Source organism: Eleutherodactylus coqui, chromosome 8 (assembly GCF_035609145.1).
Source record: "Eleutherodactylus coqui strain aEleCoq1 chromosome 8, aEleCoq1.hap1, whole genome shotgun sequence".
Lineage (NCBI taxonomy): Eukaryota > Metazoa > Chordata > Amphibia > Anura > Eleutherodactylidae > Eleutherodactylus > Eleutherodactylus coqui.
In genome coordinates, this window is record NC_089844.1 from 108,661,310 (window position 1) to 108,681,108 (window position 19,799).

At 45.0% G+C, this 19,799-nt stretch overlaps 1 protein-coding gene across 1 annotated transcript in view; it reads right to left on the reverse strand.

Moving 5' to 3' along the window:
* Positions 1 to 5,048: 5,048 nt before the first annotated feature.
* The window catches only part of ZC3H7A (zinc finger CCCH-type containing 7A), a 52,385-nt gene continuing 37,634 nt past the window's right edge, over positions 5,049 to 19,799 (reverse strand). Inside the window, exons 18-23 of the mRNA XM_066576191.1 lie at positions 17,925 to 18,058; positions 17,432 to 17,537; positions 15,111 to 15,219; positions 12,869 to 12,987; positions 10,772 to 10,935; positions 5,049 to 8,663 (exon numbers count right to left, since the gene is read on the reverse strand). Coding sequence (XP_066432288.1) covers positions 8,474 to 8,663; positions 10,772 to 10,935; positions 12,869 to 12,987; positions 15,111 to 15,219; positions 17,432 to 17,537; positions 17,925 to 18,058 — 822 coding nt within the window. The 3' untranslated portion in view covers positions 5,049 to 8,473. The remainder of the gene's footprint in view (positions 8,664 to 10,771; positions 10,936 to 12,868; positions 12,988 to 15,110; positions 15,220 to 17,431; positions 17,538 to 17,924; positions 18,059 to 19,799) is intronic.

Consider the following 19,799-nt stretch of genomic DNA (forward strand, 5'->3'; position numbering starts at 1 on the left):
CCCCCTCATGTACCTCACATGTACTGCCCTCACATATACCTCAATAGCTGCCCCCCTCATGTACCTCACATGTACTGCCCCTCCTGTACCTCACCAGCTGCCCCCTCAAGTACCTCACCAACTGCCCCTTCCTGTACCTCACCAACTGCCCCCTCCTGTGCCTCACCAACTGCCCCCTCCTGTGCCTCGCCAACTGCCCCTTCCTGTGCCTCGCCAACTGCCCCTTCCTGTGCCTCGCCAACTGCCCCTTCCTGTACCTCGCCAACTGCCCCCTTCTGTACCTCACCAACTGCCCGAAGGGAAGCTGTACCTCACCAACTGCCCCTTCCTGTTCCTCACCAACTGCCCCTTCCTGTGCCACACCAACTGCCCCCTCATGTCCCTCACCAGGTTCCCCCTACTGTACCTCACATGTACTGCCCTCACATATACCTAACCAGCTGCCCCTCATGTACCTCACATGTACTGCCCCTCCTGTACCTCACCAGTTGCCCCTCATGTACCTCACCAGCTGCCCCTCATGTACCTCACCAGCTGCCCCCTCCTGTGCCTCACCAACTGCCCCTTCCTGTACCACACCAACTGCCCCCTCATATCCCTCACCAGCTTCCCCCTACTGTACCTCACATGTACTGCCCTCACATATACCTTACCAGCTGCCCCTCATGTACCTCACATGTACTGCCCTCACATATACCGCCCCCTCATCTACCTCACATATACCTCACCAGCTGCCCCCTTCATCTACCTCACCAGCTGCTCCTCATGTACCTCACATATACTGCCCCCCTCAATGTACCTCACATGTACGGCCCCCTCATGTCCCTCACCAGCTGCCCCCTCCTGTGCCTCACATATACCTTACCAGCTGCCCCTCATGTACCTCAGATATACCTTACCAGCTGCCCCTCATGTACCTCACATGTACTGCCCTCACATATACCACCCCCTCATCTACCTCACATATACTGCCCCCTCATGTGCCTTACCAGATGCCCCCTCCTGTACCTCACATGTACTGCCCTCACCTATACCTCACTAGCTACCCCTCATGTACCTCACATATACCTTACCAGCTGCCCCTCCCGTGCCTCACCAACTGCCCCTTCCTGTACCACACCAACTGCCCCCGCCTGTCCCTCACCAACTGCCCCCTCATATCCCTCACCAGCTTCCCCCTACTCTACCTCATGTACTGCCCTCACATATACCTTACCAGCTGCCCCTCATGTACCTCACATGTACTGCCCTCACATATACCGCCCCTTCATCTACCTCACATATACCTCACCAGCTGCCCCCTTCATCTACCTCACCAGCTGCCCCTCATGTACCTCACATATACTGCCCCCCTCACCGTACCTCACATGTACGGCCCCCTCATGTCCCTCACCAGCTGCCCCCCCATGTCCCTCACCAGCTGCCCCCTTCTGTGCCTCACATATACTGTACCTTACCAGCTGCCCCTCATGTACCTCACATGTACTGCCCTCACATATACCACCCCCTCATCTACCTCACATATACTGCCCCCTCATGTGCCTCACCAGATGCCCCCTCCTGTACCTCACATGTACTGCCCTCACATATACCTCACCAGCTGCCCCTCATGTACCTCACATATACCTTACCAGCTGCCCCTCTTGTACCTCACCAGCTGCCCTCACATATACAGTGGGGAAAAAAAGTATTTAGTCAGATACCAATTGTACAAGTTCTCCCACTTAAGGCCCCCTGTCCAAAGACGTGATTTCACCCGCGGTAAATCGCCACCGAATCATGCCGTCTGCCGCTTCCATAGCGTTGCTATGGAAAGCGCCGTCCCCGTGTCCACGAGCGGAGAATCATTGTGATTCTCCGCTCGCGGCTGACAATTGCAAGCATGCCGGCTCCTGCTCCCGGGCGGCGGCTCCCGTGGCGGAGATTCGTGCGGGACTTTGCAACGCCCGTTCTTGTGATCTTTTTGACCCCACAGGGTGAGATCTTGCATGGAGCCCAAGATCGAGGGAGATTATCAGTGGTCTTGTATCTCTTCCATTCTCTAATTATTGCTCCCACAGTTGATTTCTTCACACCAAGCTGCTTGCCTATTGCAGATTCAGTCTTCCCAGTCTGGTGCAGGGCTACAATTTTGTTTCTGGTGTCCTTTGACCGCTCTTTGGTCTTCACCATAGTGGAGTTTGGAGTGTGAATGCTTGGGTTTGTGGACAGGTGTCTTTTAGGCCTCCTTCCCACGAAAAGATTTCCGCCACGTAATTCGCAGCGGAAATCCGCTGCGTTGCCCGCAGCTATTAGGTTCTATTGAACCTAATAGCTCAGTGCTCACGGTGCGGAATTCCGCACCGTGAATTCACCCGTCCTCCTCTGCGGCATGCTCTATTTGCCGCGGGTGTACGCGCTGACGGCTTCCATTACAGTCAATGGAAGCCGTCCGTTCACGCTGTAGCACAGCAGAAGATAGCGTGAAAACGCTTCCCCGCCCACCGCCGCCGTGTCGGGGAAGCGTCATGCGGGAGCGAGGACGCCGGATCCGCAGGTAAGTATGGGGTCTCCTTGGGGGCGCCGTGACGGGCTCCACCACGGAATTTCGCGGCGGAGCCCGTCACGGCCGTTGCAGCCGGCCTTATACTGATAACAAGTTCAAACAGGTGCCATTACTACAGGTAATGAGTGGAGGACAGAGGAGCCTCTTAAAGAGGAAGTTACAGGTCTGTGAGACCCAGAAATCGTGCTTCTTTGTAGGTGACCAAATACTTATTTTCCACCATAATTTGCAAATAAGTTTGTTAAAAATCAGACAATGTGATTTTCTGGATGTGTTTTCTCATGTTGTCTCTCATAGTTGAGGTCTACTTATGATGTCAATTACAGGCCTTTCTTATCTTTTTAAGTGGGTGAACTTGTACAATTGGTATCGGACTAAATACTTTTATTCCCGACTGTACCTCACCAGCTGCCCATCATGTACCTCACCAGCTGCCTTCTCATGTACCTCACATGTACTGCCCCCTCATGTACCACACCAGCTGCCCCTCATTTACCTCACTAGCTACCCCCTCATGTGCCTCACCAGTACTGCACCCTCATGTGCCTCACCAGCTGCCCCCTCATGTGCCTCACCAGCTGCCCTCTCATATACTGCTCTCGCGTGTAGCTTACCAGCTGCCCTCCCGTGTACCTCACCAGCTGTCCCCTTATGTACCACACCAGCTGCCCCTCATGTACCTCACATGTACTGCCCTCCCATGTACCTCACCAGCTGCCCATCATGTACCTCACCAGCTGCCTTCTCATGTACCTCACATGTACTGCCCCCTCATGTACCACACCAGCTGCCCCTCATTTACCTCACTAGCTACCCCCTCATGTGCCTCACCAGTACTGCACCCTCATGTGCCTCACCAGCTGCCCCCTCATGTGCCTCACCAGCTGCCCTCTCATATACTGCTCTCGCGTGTAGCTTACCAGCTGCCCTCCCGTGTACCTCACCAGCTGTCCCCTTATGTACCACACCAGCTGCCCCTCATGTACCTCACATGTACTGCCCTCCCATGTACCTCACCAGCTGCCCCCTCATGTACCTCCCACATGTACTGCCCTAGCGTATTGCTCACCAGCTGCCCTCTCATGTACCTCCCACATGTACTGCCCTAGCGTATTGCTTACCAGCTGCCCTCTCGTGTACCTCCCATGTACTGCCCTCAAGTGTACCTCAACAGTTGCCCTCATGTACCTCACATGCACTGCCCTTGTGTGTAGCTCACCAGCTGCCCCCTCATGTACCGCCCTCACGTAACTCACAAGCTGCCCCTCATGTACCTCACATGTGCTGCCCTAGTGTGTAGCTCACCAGCTGCCCTCTCATATACCTCACGTTTGCCCTCGTGTGTAGCTCACATGAACAGCCCTCCCGAGTACCTCACCAGCTGACTTCATGTACCTCGCATGTATTGCCGTCCAGTGTACGTCACCAACTGCCTCCTCATGTACCTCACATGTACTGCCCTCGCGTGTAGCTCACCAGCTGCCCTCTCATGTACCTCACATGTACTGCCCTCCCATGTATCTCACCAGCTGTCCCCTCATGTACCTCCCACTTGTACTGCCCTCGCGTGTAGCTCACCAACTGCCCTCTTATGTACCGCCCTCCAGTGTACCTCACCAGCTGCCCCCTCATGTACCTCACCAGCTGCCCCACATGTACCTCACCAGCTGCCCCACATGTACCTCACATGTATTGCCCTCGTGTGTAGCTCACCAGCTTCCCTCCCATGTACCTCACCAGCTGCCCCACGTGTACCTCACCAGCTGCCCCCTCATGTACCTCACCAGCTGCCCCACATGTACCTCACCAGCTGCCCCACATGTACCTCACCAGCTGCCCCACATGTACAGCTCACCAGCTTCCCTCCCATGCACCTCACCAGCTGCCCCCTCATGTACTGCCCTAGCATGTACCTCACCACCTACCCTCTCATGTACCCCACATGTACTGCCCTCTCGTGTAGCTTACAAGTGCCAAAATAATCCCTGCTCCTGGTGTGTACTCAACTGACTTCCACGCCGCTACAGCTCGTCATCTCTGCGGCCAGCGAAGTTCAGCAATCGGCTTCTTGTTCTCTTTTCCCCGCGTACTCTGCTGCACTGTCGTCCCCTGCGCTCGCCGCTCCTAAAAGTCAGGGCCGAACACAATGTCCCCTCAGCCGTGTGCGCCACTGGCAGCAGCTCCACGGCACTGCTACATGTCAGCCTGCTTACTGTGTTTAGACTATAAATGCTTCCATGTTACACATTTAACATGGAAGCATTTAGAACTCACAATGTAAGGCAAACAGGTGAAATATCCCTAACCCTAAGCATCCACGGCAGCCAACAGTCTAAACACAGTGTCCTGCTAGGACCTTGGACTAGTCATCCAATCGGGAGCTACAGGTGTGACAGGGGCGTTTCTCCTGTCAAACCCCTAGCTTCATGGTGGTGTCAAGGTACACTAACACTGACAAAATGCCCCATCCACAAAGCAAACACAAAACTATATTATACATATATGTTTATTTCGGATAGATCAAATACACACATATAAGTATATTAAAAAGGTCAATATATAAAAATACATTAAAACACGGCAGCACGCCATCAACACTGCATTTACATTGCATTAACAATTTGGCAAAAACTGAACAGATACTAAGGCTTGATGGAAAAATTAATGGTTTTCTTTATACATTTGGCCATTTATTAGTCACCTAGAAGGCAATGTGTGCACTTTTACGTAGAATTTGTTATTTTGTCAATGCTATTGTAATATTTTATAACTTCACGGAGTCTACAAGTCAACATGTAGTATCAAAGTATTATTCTGTCAGCTTATATCTAACTAGCATAATGGTTAAAATACAGACGTGCCTTGTCCAATGTGTAGTAAAGAGAATTATCTGGCCAGACGTCTAATGATACTGTATTGGCCCATGAAGCGGATAGACCTCCATATATCGAGTCTTTGTTAAGTGCAAACATTTGATATATAAAAAAACACAGCGGTCTACAGAAACGGAGAACAAGTCCAAGGGACGAGAAATTACATAGACTTCAGTACAATATATGGCAGACTTTGATTACATAAGCCAGTAAGGAGCGCCCTAACTAGCTAGATAATGGTACAATCATAAAGCTGACGTTAGTTAATTGCATATAGATTTTTCTTTAAATGACTAGCGGAGTGCAAAAATACAGAGCAACAAAACGCACAATGACTGAAAGAATGTAAGGAAATCACAAAAATAAAATATTCTTCATGCAAAAAAGGCAAACGCCATAAGTGGAATGGTCAGTAAATAGGTAAAATTAAGGCAGATCAACTGATTTTAGCAGCAGCAAACAGAGGATGTCCGATTAGTAAATGATTGAAAACAGACTAATTATCACGGAATAAGTTCATGTTTCAGGACCCCTAGACCTAAAGTCAATCATTTATAACGAGAGCTGCTAATATTATTCACCAATTCAAATACTTTACCAGTATAAACGTAATCTAGTATCAAAACAATGTTTGTGATCTTATTGTCTCATTGTGACCACTTGGGAATTACTGTCTTTCTGTTACCTCCAGAAGTCACTACATGTATTTCAAACACCAGAATGTCCTGCATGATGAAACTGCATATACTGTACCACCCAGGCTCTTCATGGGGGGCACGGATACTCTTATCATAGTTCTTATTGTTATTAGAGCAGAGTTTCCCAACCTTGTTATCCTCGGGGAACCCCTGGGAAAAAGATTTTACCTTGGGGTACCTCTATGAATTATATTTTTTTTTTACAAAAAAAACAATTTAGGATGGGTTTCCATGTAGCGGATAATTTTGTGGAATGCTTGTTGCAGACATTCCACAACATTTTGCTCTATGAGGGAACATACCCTTAAAAAAACACTTTCATGTTCCAATATAATCACATTCAAGCTCCATCGTCTCTCCCCATCACAGTTTAATCACATCCAGCATTTCGACAGTCCTCAAACTTTTCTCTTGCTCCTCCCCTGCCACAATGTAGGTGCATGTGTGGCCACGCCTCTTTCCCCGCCGCAAAACACGCGTTTGCTCAAACTTCTCTTTAGCATGGTAGCAGGCAAAGTAGCGTGACTATGCGTCATGGACAGAGTTTGCCTGTGGAGCTTTCACTCATCCCACTTTCCTTAGTGCTAATAGCCAGCAGGCAATTAATCCATAACGTGGCTAATCCTGACTTAGATGTTGTGGTACACCTGGCAAGTTCTTGTAGCAGGATATGACAGTTTGTTTGTTCTGACTGTATATTTGTGATATTTATCTTATATAGTAAAATATAGAGGGAAATGATAATCACACTGCCTCCCAGCAGGTAGAGATGTTACTGCCTCTAGCTGGTCTTGTAATGCTGTGCTGATGCATCATGAGACTGCTACCACAGCATAGAGGGAAAAAAAGCATTGGGAAATCTAAAACTCAAGATGGTGTCTGATAAGTATCAGACAGGAAACTGTACTGCATGGAAGTGACTGCAATATACATATTAGATGTCCAGATTGTGAAAGGCAATCAGACAAGCGGATTGCAATGGAAAAATGTGCTTTAGCTGGAGTTGCCTTTTAATTATTGCCTACATCTCTTAACCCAACTCTCAGTATGAAATCACAGAGGTGAGAGAAAAAATGCTCAAAGATATAACTCACAGAAAAAAAAGCCAAATATGCATTGCCTGATAATGCAGAGCAGGCCCAATCACCACATCCTCCAATAGCATGCGGAAAGGCAGATTGCAATATTAGGGAGCTAAATGTTCATGTATAGACTAATGTGCAGCCACCCAACTCAACCCAGTATTAGGGGAGCGGTGACTGCAGACAACATAGTCTAAACATGTGACCTGATACCAAGGATTCTAGCCATAGATAAGTGTGCCACACTATACAGAAATACAACCCCTACTGGCAAAGCAGTGAATTGCTCTGTATCACCACAGTGCATCACACTGGCAGGGAATCCTGGGATCCCACAGCATCTATAGCACACTGCATGCAAAAAAAAGCCTGATAAATGTGGGTGTTACTTTACATTTTGGTCAAAATACGCAAGCTGACGTGCCACGGCAAGACCACTACGTGTCCGTCAGAGCCTACGCTATCTCACAAACACTCATAGCTAAATAAGATCACAGAGGTGAGAGAAAAAAATGCACAAAGACATAACTCACAGAAAAAGAAGCCAAATATGCATCACCGTCACATTAGAGATGATATGTCACTAATTGTCTGAAATTAAAAATAGGAACAATGGAACTAACAGTAATACTTTGTCCACATGGCGTTTTATCTAGGAGGTAACACACAACTGGATACTATGTGACATTAACACTGCTGCATGACTGGACACAAACCTTATAAACTACTGCTACAAGGCGACTAAACCATTTGGCTGCCTTAGGGACAGAATATTGAGGATAAAACAAAAATTAAAGAAAATATTCATTTTTTTTTAATTTTAGGTTATTAATGTTACTTGTTTCTTTTTATATCTGCATTTTTTCCCTTCTATAAAAATATATCCTCCCGAGTTTTAGATGTAAGGGACAGGAATCAGCCACAGCTGGAATAAAACGATATTAGGACCAATCAGTAAAACTTATTTTCACAAATCAACCCTTCCCTGTAAAATCTTAAGATTTAGTTTTCAGTATTAAATCAACCGTTATAAGAATGTATCAGTCTGCAATGCTGACTTTAGTACGTATCAGTATTGCTCCTTTACGCCCTTATGTTTAGCTCTGAAACCGCGTTCCTTTCCCGCCAGGGATGTACATCCGTAAAACACTGTTCTGCTTTATATGAACATCGAGAGGAGCACAACCCGATGTTCTAACAATATCAGGACCTTTTTAACTCTTACAACGTTTCATCCACATGGTACTGTATTTCGTTTTCAGTGTCATCAGATGCTTAATTGAAATCCTTAATCAAAAAATTATATTTTCCAAAGTCATTATCATCAGGGTTAATGAGCTGATCCTTGCAAGCTTTCTCTAGTTTCTGGCGTAGAACTTTGCTTCTCTCTTCCCATTCCAGAAGTTCAGCATTTCCATGAGCAAAGCTGCACTGGTCTCCATTCAGACATGAGCCAGATAAGAACCTAATTGCAAGAAACGTAGAAGGAAAAGGTTAATTTGAAGCCTCTATTAAAAAAAAATGCAACATAGTCCCATGTACAGCAAATGTTTACTGTGACTCACATTATCACGCCCAATTGATTGTTCTAGAAGGCGGTACTAATTTATAACATGTTAGATGCGCACAACGCTTGTTTTTATACTCTCAATGTTTAGTTTCAGTTGTAACACTAGTGAATAGTGTCTTATAATGAACTGTTGAGGTAACGGAATCTAAACACCGGAACGTTAGTAAAACGTAGCTTTTGAGCCACATAGGGCCAATGTCAAGCCAGGAAGAACACAAGAACACATCTCTACTTTTGGGGGAAATAAAAATAGAGAATGGACCATCTGAGAACAGGGTCATCAAAAGTTGAGCGGTGGGGGGGAGGGGCCATGGCTCAGGACCCCTACTGGTCAGCTGTTTTCTTGGAGGCTGTCAGCGTGTGCGAAGCAGGGAGCAGCACCGTACACATTGCAGTGGCCTGGATTGCGGTAAATGGGTGCTGTGCCCGCATTACCAACACAATGTTTATGGAGCTGTTTGTCGTACTCCGTTCATACTCCCAGCTGCCCACAGAACAGCTGATAGTCAGGGAACCTGAACCGCAGACCCTGCCACTTAATTACTGATGACCTATTCTGAGAATAGGTTATCAATAGTTAAAGGGGTTTTCCAGGGAGAATACTATTGATGACCCATCCTGACAGCATCGTAAACACACAGGGTTCGGAACGGAGGTCTCTGCTATGACCTCTGTGAAGTGTCCGGCGCTTAAAAGTGCAGCTTTGATTGAAATCAATGGGAGCCGTGTCTGCAGTTACAAGCAACAGTCACTTCACAGAGGTCTGAGCGTTGGACCCCAGCCGATCAACTATTGATGACTATCCTGCGGTTAGGTCATCAATAGTATTCTCCCTGGAAAACCCATCTAAGGGCGCCTGCACACGAGCGGAAATTCCACGGCAGGTTTTCCAGCGGGATTTCTGCCGCTGAAAGCCTGCATAGGATTGCGTTAACAAGTGCAATCCTATGCAGACGGCCACGGTTTGGCCACGCAAAATCTTGCGTGACAAACAAATCGCGGCATGTTCTATTTCTGTACGGGGCTCTGCGGTCTGCACATCAAAAAGCCGGAGCCGCGGGCGAGTACGCGCTCCTCCCTGCAGGCATTCGGGTCGGGTCCGGCAGCGAGAATCCTCGCCGCCGGATCCGACCCGCCCGTCTGCAGTCGGCCTAAGAGACGACAACTTAATGTATGTAGCTCATTCTTAGGCTCTTCTCGTTAGCATCATGGTCTGAGGTCTGTATTTAAGAAGATAGAGGAAGAGGTGAGGACTTAGGAAGTTACAGATCAAGTTGATGGGTGTGAAGTGGCCATATAATAAGTCATAAACCAAGGTGTTAAATTGAGACCCTGCGTTAATGTCTGCAAAGTTTTTAGCAGTTGATATTCCCAAATTTTTCTGTCTCTGGAAAACGATTATTATGCATAAACGTTAGTTCTATGACTCTGTTTCATCTTGGCATAATGCTATTTAAATGCTGTGCTTTTTCTCTCAGTGCTTTATTTGTTATCGCGCCTGAAGAGGAAGTTCGCAGATATAATTTTTCTGGCTATTTAATAAAGGTATCACATCTATAATACTTTTGTCTTTTCTATACTAGAGTATTTAACATCGCAGATTATTCTGGCTCACACGGTACCCCGCTATGTGCTGTACATCGCCACATTACTTCCACAGGGTGCATGGCAACTGCAAATTGCTGTGTATGGAAAGATGCATAAATATTCTTCTTCATGTGAGAATGTGCTTTAATAAAAAGCATCATACGTTTTAATTAAAAATAACCTACAATCATGGTAGACATGCAGTTTGGTCTAAAAGTATTGTATCTTACACTTCTAGTTTGTAAAACAGAACATGACATTTCTTACTGGGCTGAAAAATCTCATGTTAGTCAAACCACCTAAACGTACGGCTGCTCTATGTAACGCAGTCAGGATCTATATACTGCAACTTCTGGGGACTTTTTGAAAATCTGAAACTTGAAAGTCAAAACTATGATGGAGTAACGTGTTAATACCTTTTACATATGCCAAAATAGCCAGTAGGGAAACGGTGCTGCCAGATGTTCTGATCATCTTCAGAGTGGAACACTTTCTCTTTATGCTTTTCAGATGAGATATGAATCTTCCACTGACGCTCACTATTGCAGTTTTTACCACAAAGCCAGCAATGAAAATCAACCTGCAGATGAAATATGTTTCAAAGTTTACGGTGAGAAATATGTAGTCCAGCTCAACTTGAAAATTACATATCCAACAGAAAATTATTAGTAACTTAACCCCTTATTACCAACATCCGCCATCCATGTGTGGTAGATGCCAGTTATCATTGTATAGGGAGCGCTCGAGAGCCAAGCCCACTCTGTACGTGGCAAGTCTTGGCTGTCTTTGACACCTGGATAGGATTGGAGATAAAGCCGGTCCCAGCTGTTTTACCATTCAGATGCTGCCATAAATACTGACAGTGGCATTTAAATGGCTTGACAGAAGGGAGAGCTCGCTAGGTCTCCAAAATGGCCCCTCGTGATGAGATGACGAGTTGCCATTGGAGCCTTGCGAAGGCGTTGATATAGATTTCCTCCTATTAAGCTTTGTGAAAGGCTTAAGCCCTGCCTTACATTCCTTGACAGATCTTAATATAATGCTTTTAAGAATACAGTGATACCTTGGGCTAAGAGTGCTTCAGCTTACAAGCTTTTTGACTTGAGAGCAGGCGCTCTCTCCTGAATTTTTGCTCTGATTTAAGAGCAAAAACTTAGGTTAAGAGCCTTGTTCTCAATGGGACCGCCACTGCTGCCGGTGGCCCGATTGAGAGCAATGACCTGCCAGCAAGTGCTGCAGTGATTTTTGACGGAGGGCTTTGCGATCCGGAACGGATTAATGGCTTTTCCATTTATTTCAATGGGGAAAATTGATTTGACTTATGAGTGGAACGAAGCATGGAACGAATCAAACTCTTAACCCAAGGCACCACTGTACTTCAGTATTTAAGTATTGTAGTATATTGTACATGCAATCAGGTGCTAGCCAGTTCAAGTCTTCTATAGAAACCAACCAAAAAATAAAAACGAGATAAGTGTTTTCAATTATTAAAAAGTAAAAAAAAAAACTTTTCCAGTCTTCACATCAAAAAAATAAAAATGTTAAAAAAAATTCGGTTTTACCAAGTCCAATTAAAATATTGGGTTATTTACCCAGCATAGTGAGTTTTGTCAGGGAAAAAAAAGAACAATGTCAGAATTAGGCTTCTTTGGTCAACCTATCCCTAAGAAAAGAAAATATTAAGAAGCCATGAAAAAGTCATATACACCGGAAAATGATAATAAAAACTACCAACCGTACCATAAAAAAACAAGCGATCACACCATCCCACTGATGGAAAAATAAAAAAGTTCAGTGGGTTAAAAAATGGTGACAGAAAGCAATTTTTAAAAAGTATTTTATTTTTTTAACTAGTACAACATAAAAAAAATATAAACTTGGTATCAACACATTCATACTGACCCACAAAATAAAGATAACATATCATTTATATCGCACCTGGAATACAGTAAAAGCAAAGTCTCCCCCATAAGTGGCAAAATTGTGTTTTTTTTCCCATGACATCCAATTTTCACCCCTCATGTAACTATAATTGCTGGAAAAAAATGTCGTTTTTTTTTTTGTTTTTTTTTAAAGCAGGGATGGAAAAAAACGCAAATGAAAACACATAAAAGAGCTACAGTGGGAAGTGGTTGCAGGGGTTGTCTGCTGTGGAAATAAGTTTACGGTCAGAGGACTCTTTTAATAAAGAAATGATCAGGCCATCCTGCTACTCTGTGGGACAAACGGCAATAAGTATTCAATATTCCAGCACACCACCACAGGAATGAAACATAACATGGTGCCAGAAGAAGTCAATGTGCCTTTGCTGTAAACATGGCCATGTTGGATTCTCCAGAGTAACAAAAGGCTCTTTGTAGCTGCTGTCTACTCTGGTTAATGATGACGGTCTTGAAACGCCGAACTCCTTAATAGGATATTTGAAAATATGGTTTCTAAAGCAGATAACCTTTTAAACATTATATGATTTTTTACTACTACTACTATGAATATCCCCCTATAAAACAACTTACAGCAGTTTCTGCATAGTCGGTGGGAAGGTGAATTTGTTTGTTGACTTGACTTGCAATCTCATTCCCTTTTGTTGTCTTCTTGCTTTTCAGCTTCTCATACAACTGTTCCATATCCTGAACTGGCCATAAAAAGTCATACTATTACAATTCTCTTCACACATTTATCCATAGCCTCACACAACAAGTCTGATTTATGAACATTAATACCAAATCTGAAGGTTTGATCAATAGTAACCAATCAGTTGCCAGCTCTCATTTTTATAATAGTATTAGAAATAAAAGCAGTGACTTGATTAGTTGCATTCAGTAAAGCCTTTTCACAAATCAGACTAAGTTGTGCGCACATATTAAAACATTCCCCTATCCCTAGGATAGGGGGAATAACTGTCTGATCAGTGAGGGACCAACTGATGGGACCTGCACCGATCCTGAAGACAGGTCATCAATATCTTGGTCCTGAGAAAACCTTTAAGTAGTTTCAAACTCCAACGCAGTCACAATATTTGATAGCCAGCTTCATCAGACATATCTGTGGTATAGAGGGTTATAACTGTGCATGTATCATTAGATTAAGAAAACCTAAATTGTCACTGCAAAAGTGGTGCAAATACTAATCTGAAAGACCCCCAAAAAGTTGGTCTTTTGCTAGATGTGCTATGAAATATATTTACTATGACAGCCTGAGATACGAAAAGACAAGGTGGAACTGCTTTAAAAGCAAGCAGCTTTTCCCATCACAGTAATTCATGGCTAAAATAAAAATACCTGTCTGTATGCCTGTGCGAGAGGTGGCCAGAATTACAGAAACAGTTGAACTGGCTGTTTTATGCTGCTTCCCTAACTCCTAGTTCACTTTTGCAGGAGTTGCGGAAACAGCATAGAACAGCCAGCTCGACTGTTTCTGTAATTCTGAACGCCACTTACAGAAGCATACAGACAGGTACTTCCATCTCATGATTGACCGAGATAGAAATACCCCTTTAATAGCTTCTTCACATGCCAGATCTTTTTGGATGTCTTTTTTGGTGGTGAGTGCGGTTGTAACATTTGGTAATATGAAAAAAAGCTTTGGTACAGTGTTAGCCAGTAGAGCAAAGTGTGATTGTTCTCAGTAAAAGAAACCAAGTAATCTTGTAGATATGAGACCTTTTAATGGCTAACAAAAATACATGATGTAATAAGCGAGCTTTCAGGTTCTTATCAACCATTCATCAGGCTAATGAACGAAACTAGTGGTGCCATCTAATGTGCCAATTAGTGGTGCCATCCAAACTAGTTGCATTTATTAGCCTGAGGAAAGAGGGGGGGGGGGCAATATCCTGAAAGCTTGCTGTAACATCATGTATTTTTGTTAGCCATTAAAAGGTATCATATCTACAAGATTACTTGGTTTCTCTTACAATCACATGTTGTAACCTTTAAAATATACTATAGAGAAAACTATGTAAAAAAAATGAGAGGGGAAAAAAAAATACATACGCCATACCAAGAGTGTGCTATATTTTGAAAGAATGCAAAAAAAACACCTTGCATTTTAGATTGCACTGTAGACTTTAAAGAGACCAAAAATACTGTGAAAAACCCCCCCTAAAAACTCAAAAATTCTGTGTGTGAAACAAGCCTTAAGGGCCATTTACACGTAACGATTGTCATGCAAAATTCATTCAAATGTGCGCTTATGTCTAAATGCAAAGCCGTTGTGCACTATTTGTTTACTTTTAGTTTGTGACTCAGTTTCAACCAGCATAAAAACCATCGCTGGTCCGCTCACTTCTCGCTGCATCTGAAGCCTCCCCTGAATGTGAAGCACTGAGCAAGAAGTGAGCGACTCTCAGCGATGATCTGCCTGTCTACATTCTGCACGAGAGCGAACAACTAGCGGAGACGTCACCCGCTCGCTTGTTTAGCCGACAGTCGTCCAGTGTAAATGAAGCATTACTCCTCTCCTTGTCAGCACAGCTAACCTATGTTTGATGGACTACTATGGAGGGCTACACTTACCAACAACCACATCCTTTTCTATAGGTTGATGCAGTAGGAAGAAATGAGAGTAAAAGAATACTACAACTATGGGGTCAGCCATGACATCATTACGGTACGACAAAATATTTGTGATATCAGATTATCAAAGATTCTATTTAACAGAAAGCCTTGAGCACTGGCACAAGAATAAAAAAAATAGACATTGCAGTAGAATATAAGCTGTGAAGCACCATTACAGGGTGTGCTAAGATATACTTACTGCCTAGATCTTTCATGAAAGTCCATATCTCCTTCTCCTCTTGGCTGTGAGCAAAGGCACAATTTCCTATATATTGACATTTTTTTCCATTCAATATATGATGACACAACTGTGGGAAGGAAATATATAGATTTGTATAAAATATATAGTATTAATGACAGATTACTAATTCCTTTTTTTAGGGCACGTTCATCTGCATCAGATTAGTTGTGGATTTTCTGCTTAACCCTTTCCAATCCACTGTCTGACTGTCTGAAGACATTCTGATTTGAAGGCTGTACAGCTCCGATATCGGAAGATGTCCGGCAGGGTATTCTTACTGTATATTACTGGCCGCTCTGTTGTCGGGGGGCCTCTCCAGCATGTCCCATACCGCAGTACTGGCTCTAGCCAGCAGATGACGCCATTGTATAATGGCAGAAAGAGAAAGCCCCCTAGGAAACCCTGAATCCAAAATTGGATTGCAAAGGGTTAATATCCGTAGAAAATCCACAGCTGAAAAATCTGCCCCCAGAGGTGTGTATATCGCTGCAGATTCACCGCAGAGATCACCCGCTCATCTGAAAGTGTGAAATCTGCACTGAAAATCCACAGCAAAAAGTGACATGCTGCGTATTTACAATCTGTAGCACAGGTCAATTTACATTATCTGTCTACAGCCTATGGATGGCATCTCTTGAATCCCATGCATATTGCTTGTATTGTAAAATGCTGCAGATTTACTGCAACCAAGTCCACCATAGAAAAAACGTACCATTTCTGCAACGTGCGAACATATCCTTAACACACATTCAGCCTTACAGCTTTCTTTCTGCATTCATTCGAAAACAGAATAAGCTCGAAGCCCAGCAAGAAGTAATACCACTATCCATTGAAAGTAACAAATCTTGCATTTCAGCTTCTAATGCTCACTGCCAAGAAAAATCTCAATAAATAGTTTAAAAAGGCGCTGTCACCATGTTTTGCATCCCTCACTGACAGCAGCATGAGGCCTTTTTCACACAAGCGCTGTTTTAGCGCCGTTTAGGTGCGTCAAAAAATTGCATCTAAAAAACCCATGGTTTCCTACAGGTTCTTTTAGATGAGCGATTTTTTGACGCTCCGAGGAAATCACGCGTCAAGAGATTTCTCACCTCAGAAGATAAAACAGGTCTTATCATTTGACAGCACAGTGCCACCAGCTCCCATAGACTCCTATGGGAGCCGGCCAGCAAAGGAAGGGGGAGGGAGGGGAGTGGAAATCTTGCTTTTATGCAATTTAAAGGGGTTGTCCCGCGCCGAAACGTTTTTTTTTTTTTCAATAGCCCCCTGTTTGGCGCGAGACAAACCCGATGCAGGGGTAAAAAAAAAAACAACCAGATAGTACTTACTCGAATCCCCGCGCTGTGGCGACTTCTTACTTACCTTGCTAAGATGGCCGCCGGGATCTTCACCCACGGTGGACCGCAGGTCTTCTCCCATGGTGCACCGTGGGCTCTGTGCGTTCCATTGCCGATTCCAGCCTCCTGATTGGCTGGAATCGGCACACGTGACGGGGCGGAGCTACGAGGAGCAGCTCTCCGGCACGAGCGGCCCCATTCAGAAGGGAGAAGACCGGACTGCGCAAGCGCGTCTAATCTGGAGATTAGACGCTGAAATTAGACGGCACCATGGCAACGGGGACGCTAGCAACGGAACAGGTAAGTGAATAACTTCTGTATGGCTCATAATTAATGCACAATGTATATTACAAAGTGCATTAATATGGCCATACAGAAGTGTATAGAGCCACTTGCTTTCGCGGGACAACCCCTTTAATGTTCAGATAGCCACACTGTTTGAGCGCGGTTATCTGAGCGCTCAAACAGGGCTTGTGCTAAAGAGCCCTAAGGAAGTGCCTGTCACACTGTTTACAATGATATGTCTGCTCTGTAAATCTGTGCAGTAGTTTTGGATAAACTTGCATTTAATTAGTAGCCGCCAGACACAGAACTAATCCTGCATATTCATGAGCTGTAGCCTAGCCACACCCACCATCCAGCCAATAATCTGTATGCACATTAATAAGCAGACAGCAGTCAATCATTGGCTGGGGGGTAGGGTGGGTGTGGCCAGCCTGCAGCTCATGAATATCCAGGACTACTATAAGTAGTCCTCCATGCATGTGCTGCTGCTGATAAAAGGCAAGTTTGTCAAAAACTACTGCACAGATGTAATTAGCATGTCTATCGCTACCTTGTGAGAGGTGCAAAAAGATGGTGAAAGAGTCTCTTCAATCAAAATAAGCAAACACTTCAATATATTAATTAAAAACACGTAGCTCAATTAAAGATTACAATTACCTCAAACTGGACTGGTATTGGCTTCTTCACGGGACATGGTCGGATAGATATCCACTTTTTACGCTCACTGGACATAACAAGAACAACTTGGCGATCTTTAGTCCATCTAAGATAAATACATGCTGTGTGGTTAGGTAACCATAAGGCAATTAATGTCCATCCTCTCATAGCATTCTCTAGAAGGGTCTTTTTATACGGCTCAATGCAAGCTAAATAATGAGCACTGATCAACGAGATTGGTGCTCATTTTCCTGGTTTTTACACAGGCCAAATCCGAATGGAGAACAAACAATAGTTTGTCCTCCATACAGTTTCATCATTGTTGACAACACATCTTTTTTCAGCTGCACAACAGATGCGATCAGCAATGAACTCGTTTGACGGCTGATTTGGTGCAGCTTCACACTTCGAACGTTCTTGCTCGATCATCGAGCTGTGAAAAAGGCCTTTAGGCTTCTAAATTACGACAGATGCATCACTCTTATTGACTTACGTGTGTCTTGCCTTTGCACTACAGTATTTCCTGTTTTTGTCTGATTCAATCACTTGGCCATTTCTCCAGCATTGTCCACAGACAAATTTGATGTTGAAATTAGGATATCCTGGACTATTGGGAATGTTCAATAGCTTAAGACAAGATTTGTAGAATCAGTATCCTTTATATATAAAGCAAACACAAGAAGCCACAATGTATGTCACAACTTAAGGCCCATTTAGACGGGACGAATGTCGAGCAAACAATGTCCGACACTCGTCTCCGCACATACTAGCTCCCAAGCTGCTGCTACACAGGAGCTAGTATGTGCAGGGACGAGTGTCGGACATCGTTTGCCCGACACTTGTCCCGTCTAAATGGGCCTTTATAGACTTCACAGCAAACCTAATTGTTAGAATACAATTAACATTCACTCAGTCAATAGAACATCTAGAGTCTTTAAATCTTTCCATTGAATTTTTCCCAGTTTGGGCTTATTTTTCCAGTTTGGGCTTATTTTTCAGTTTTTTACTCTGTGCAATAGCTGCCACCTAAAAGCAACAAGTAAGGTAACTACTGTAGCTAGATCTTCTTAAGAGGGGGGCGTGGTCTGCAGATGGCCGAGTAGGACGCGTCTGAGCTGGGCTCCCGCTAAAACCCTACCCCCCCAGCCTTACATCTCCGGAACCCGGTTAAAAACATCCACCCAGGCAGCATGGGTAAGAGGACGACCCCTGAAACAAAAACCGCGGCACCTACCAGCAGAAAAGGAACGCTGGAGCGATTCATCAGCCCGCCGGCGGGAGAAGATCCAAGATGGCGCCGGCGCCGGCTTCCAGAGCGCACGCGCCGCCTCTCTCTTCATCCCCTGCACCCGCCGCAGCTCAGCCAAGCTCCGCTACACCGCCTGCACGGAGGGAAGCGCCGCTACCGCCAGTGATACCATCAACAACGGGGACCACAAGCTCCACAAGCCCTACACAGCGCAGACCTGCTGAGGAAAGCAGCCCAGGGACTGAGACCCGAGGTGCGATGCAGGCACCCATCAGAACTGTGAGTAAGGGGCAAAACAGCCCCACCAGCAGCCATGCAGACCCCAGCCCTGCACCATATAGCACCACAGCAATACAGCCCCACAGCCCTGAGGATAGTGGTGACCCCCACAGTTGGAGCATTTCCTCAGACAAAAGCGCACCCAGCAGCCCTACACACAGCTCCCCAGAAAGGGCAATACCCGCAGCAGACAACAGATCATGGAAAGCACGTATAATGTCTATTCCAACAACAGACGAGCTGAATGCGCTTTTTACAAGATTTGAAACATCCAACAGACATGCCCTAGAACGAATCCATTCCGATATACATCATTTGGGTCACAGGGTCCTCCAAGTTGAGGAAACACAGGAGGAAATGGTGGACATATTGGAATCTCACAGACAGGTCATACAGTATCAGTCAGACCAAATCTCCAACATTATATCGCACTTAGACGATCTTGAAAATAGAAACAGGAAGAACAATGTGCGAATAAGAGGCGTAACAGAAGAGATAGAGGGACACCAACTGGAAAAGTGGGCCCAAGCGTTCTTCCTACGATTACTGGGACGCTCCCGAGAAAAACCGATACTGATAGACAGGATCCATAGAGCTCTAAGCCCCAGGGTATCAGACCCTAACCGCCCAAGGGACATAATTTGCAGGATCCACTTTTTCAAGGATAAAGACAACATAATGCGGAAAGCCAGAGAAAAGGGAGACCTCACCCATAATGGCCGACCGCTAATCCTCCTACAGGATTTCGCACGCAACACGCTGCGCCTTAGAGGAGCACTGAGACCACTGCTAACAGCATTAAAAGAAAATAATATCACATATCGATGGGGCTTCCCATTT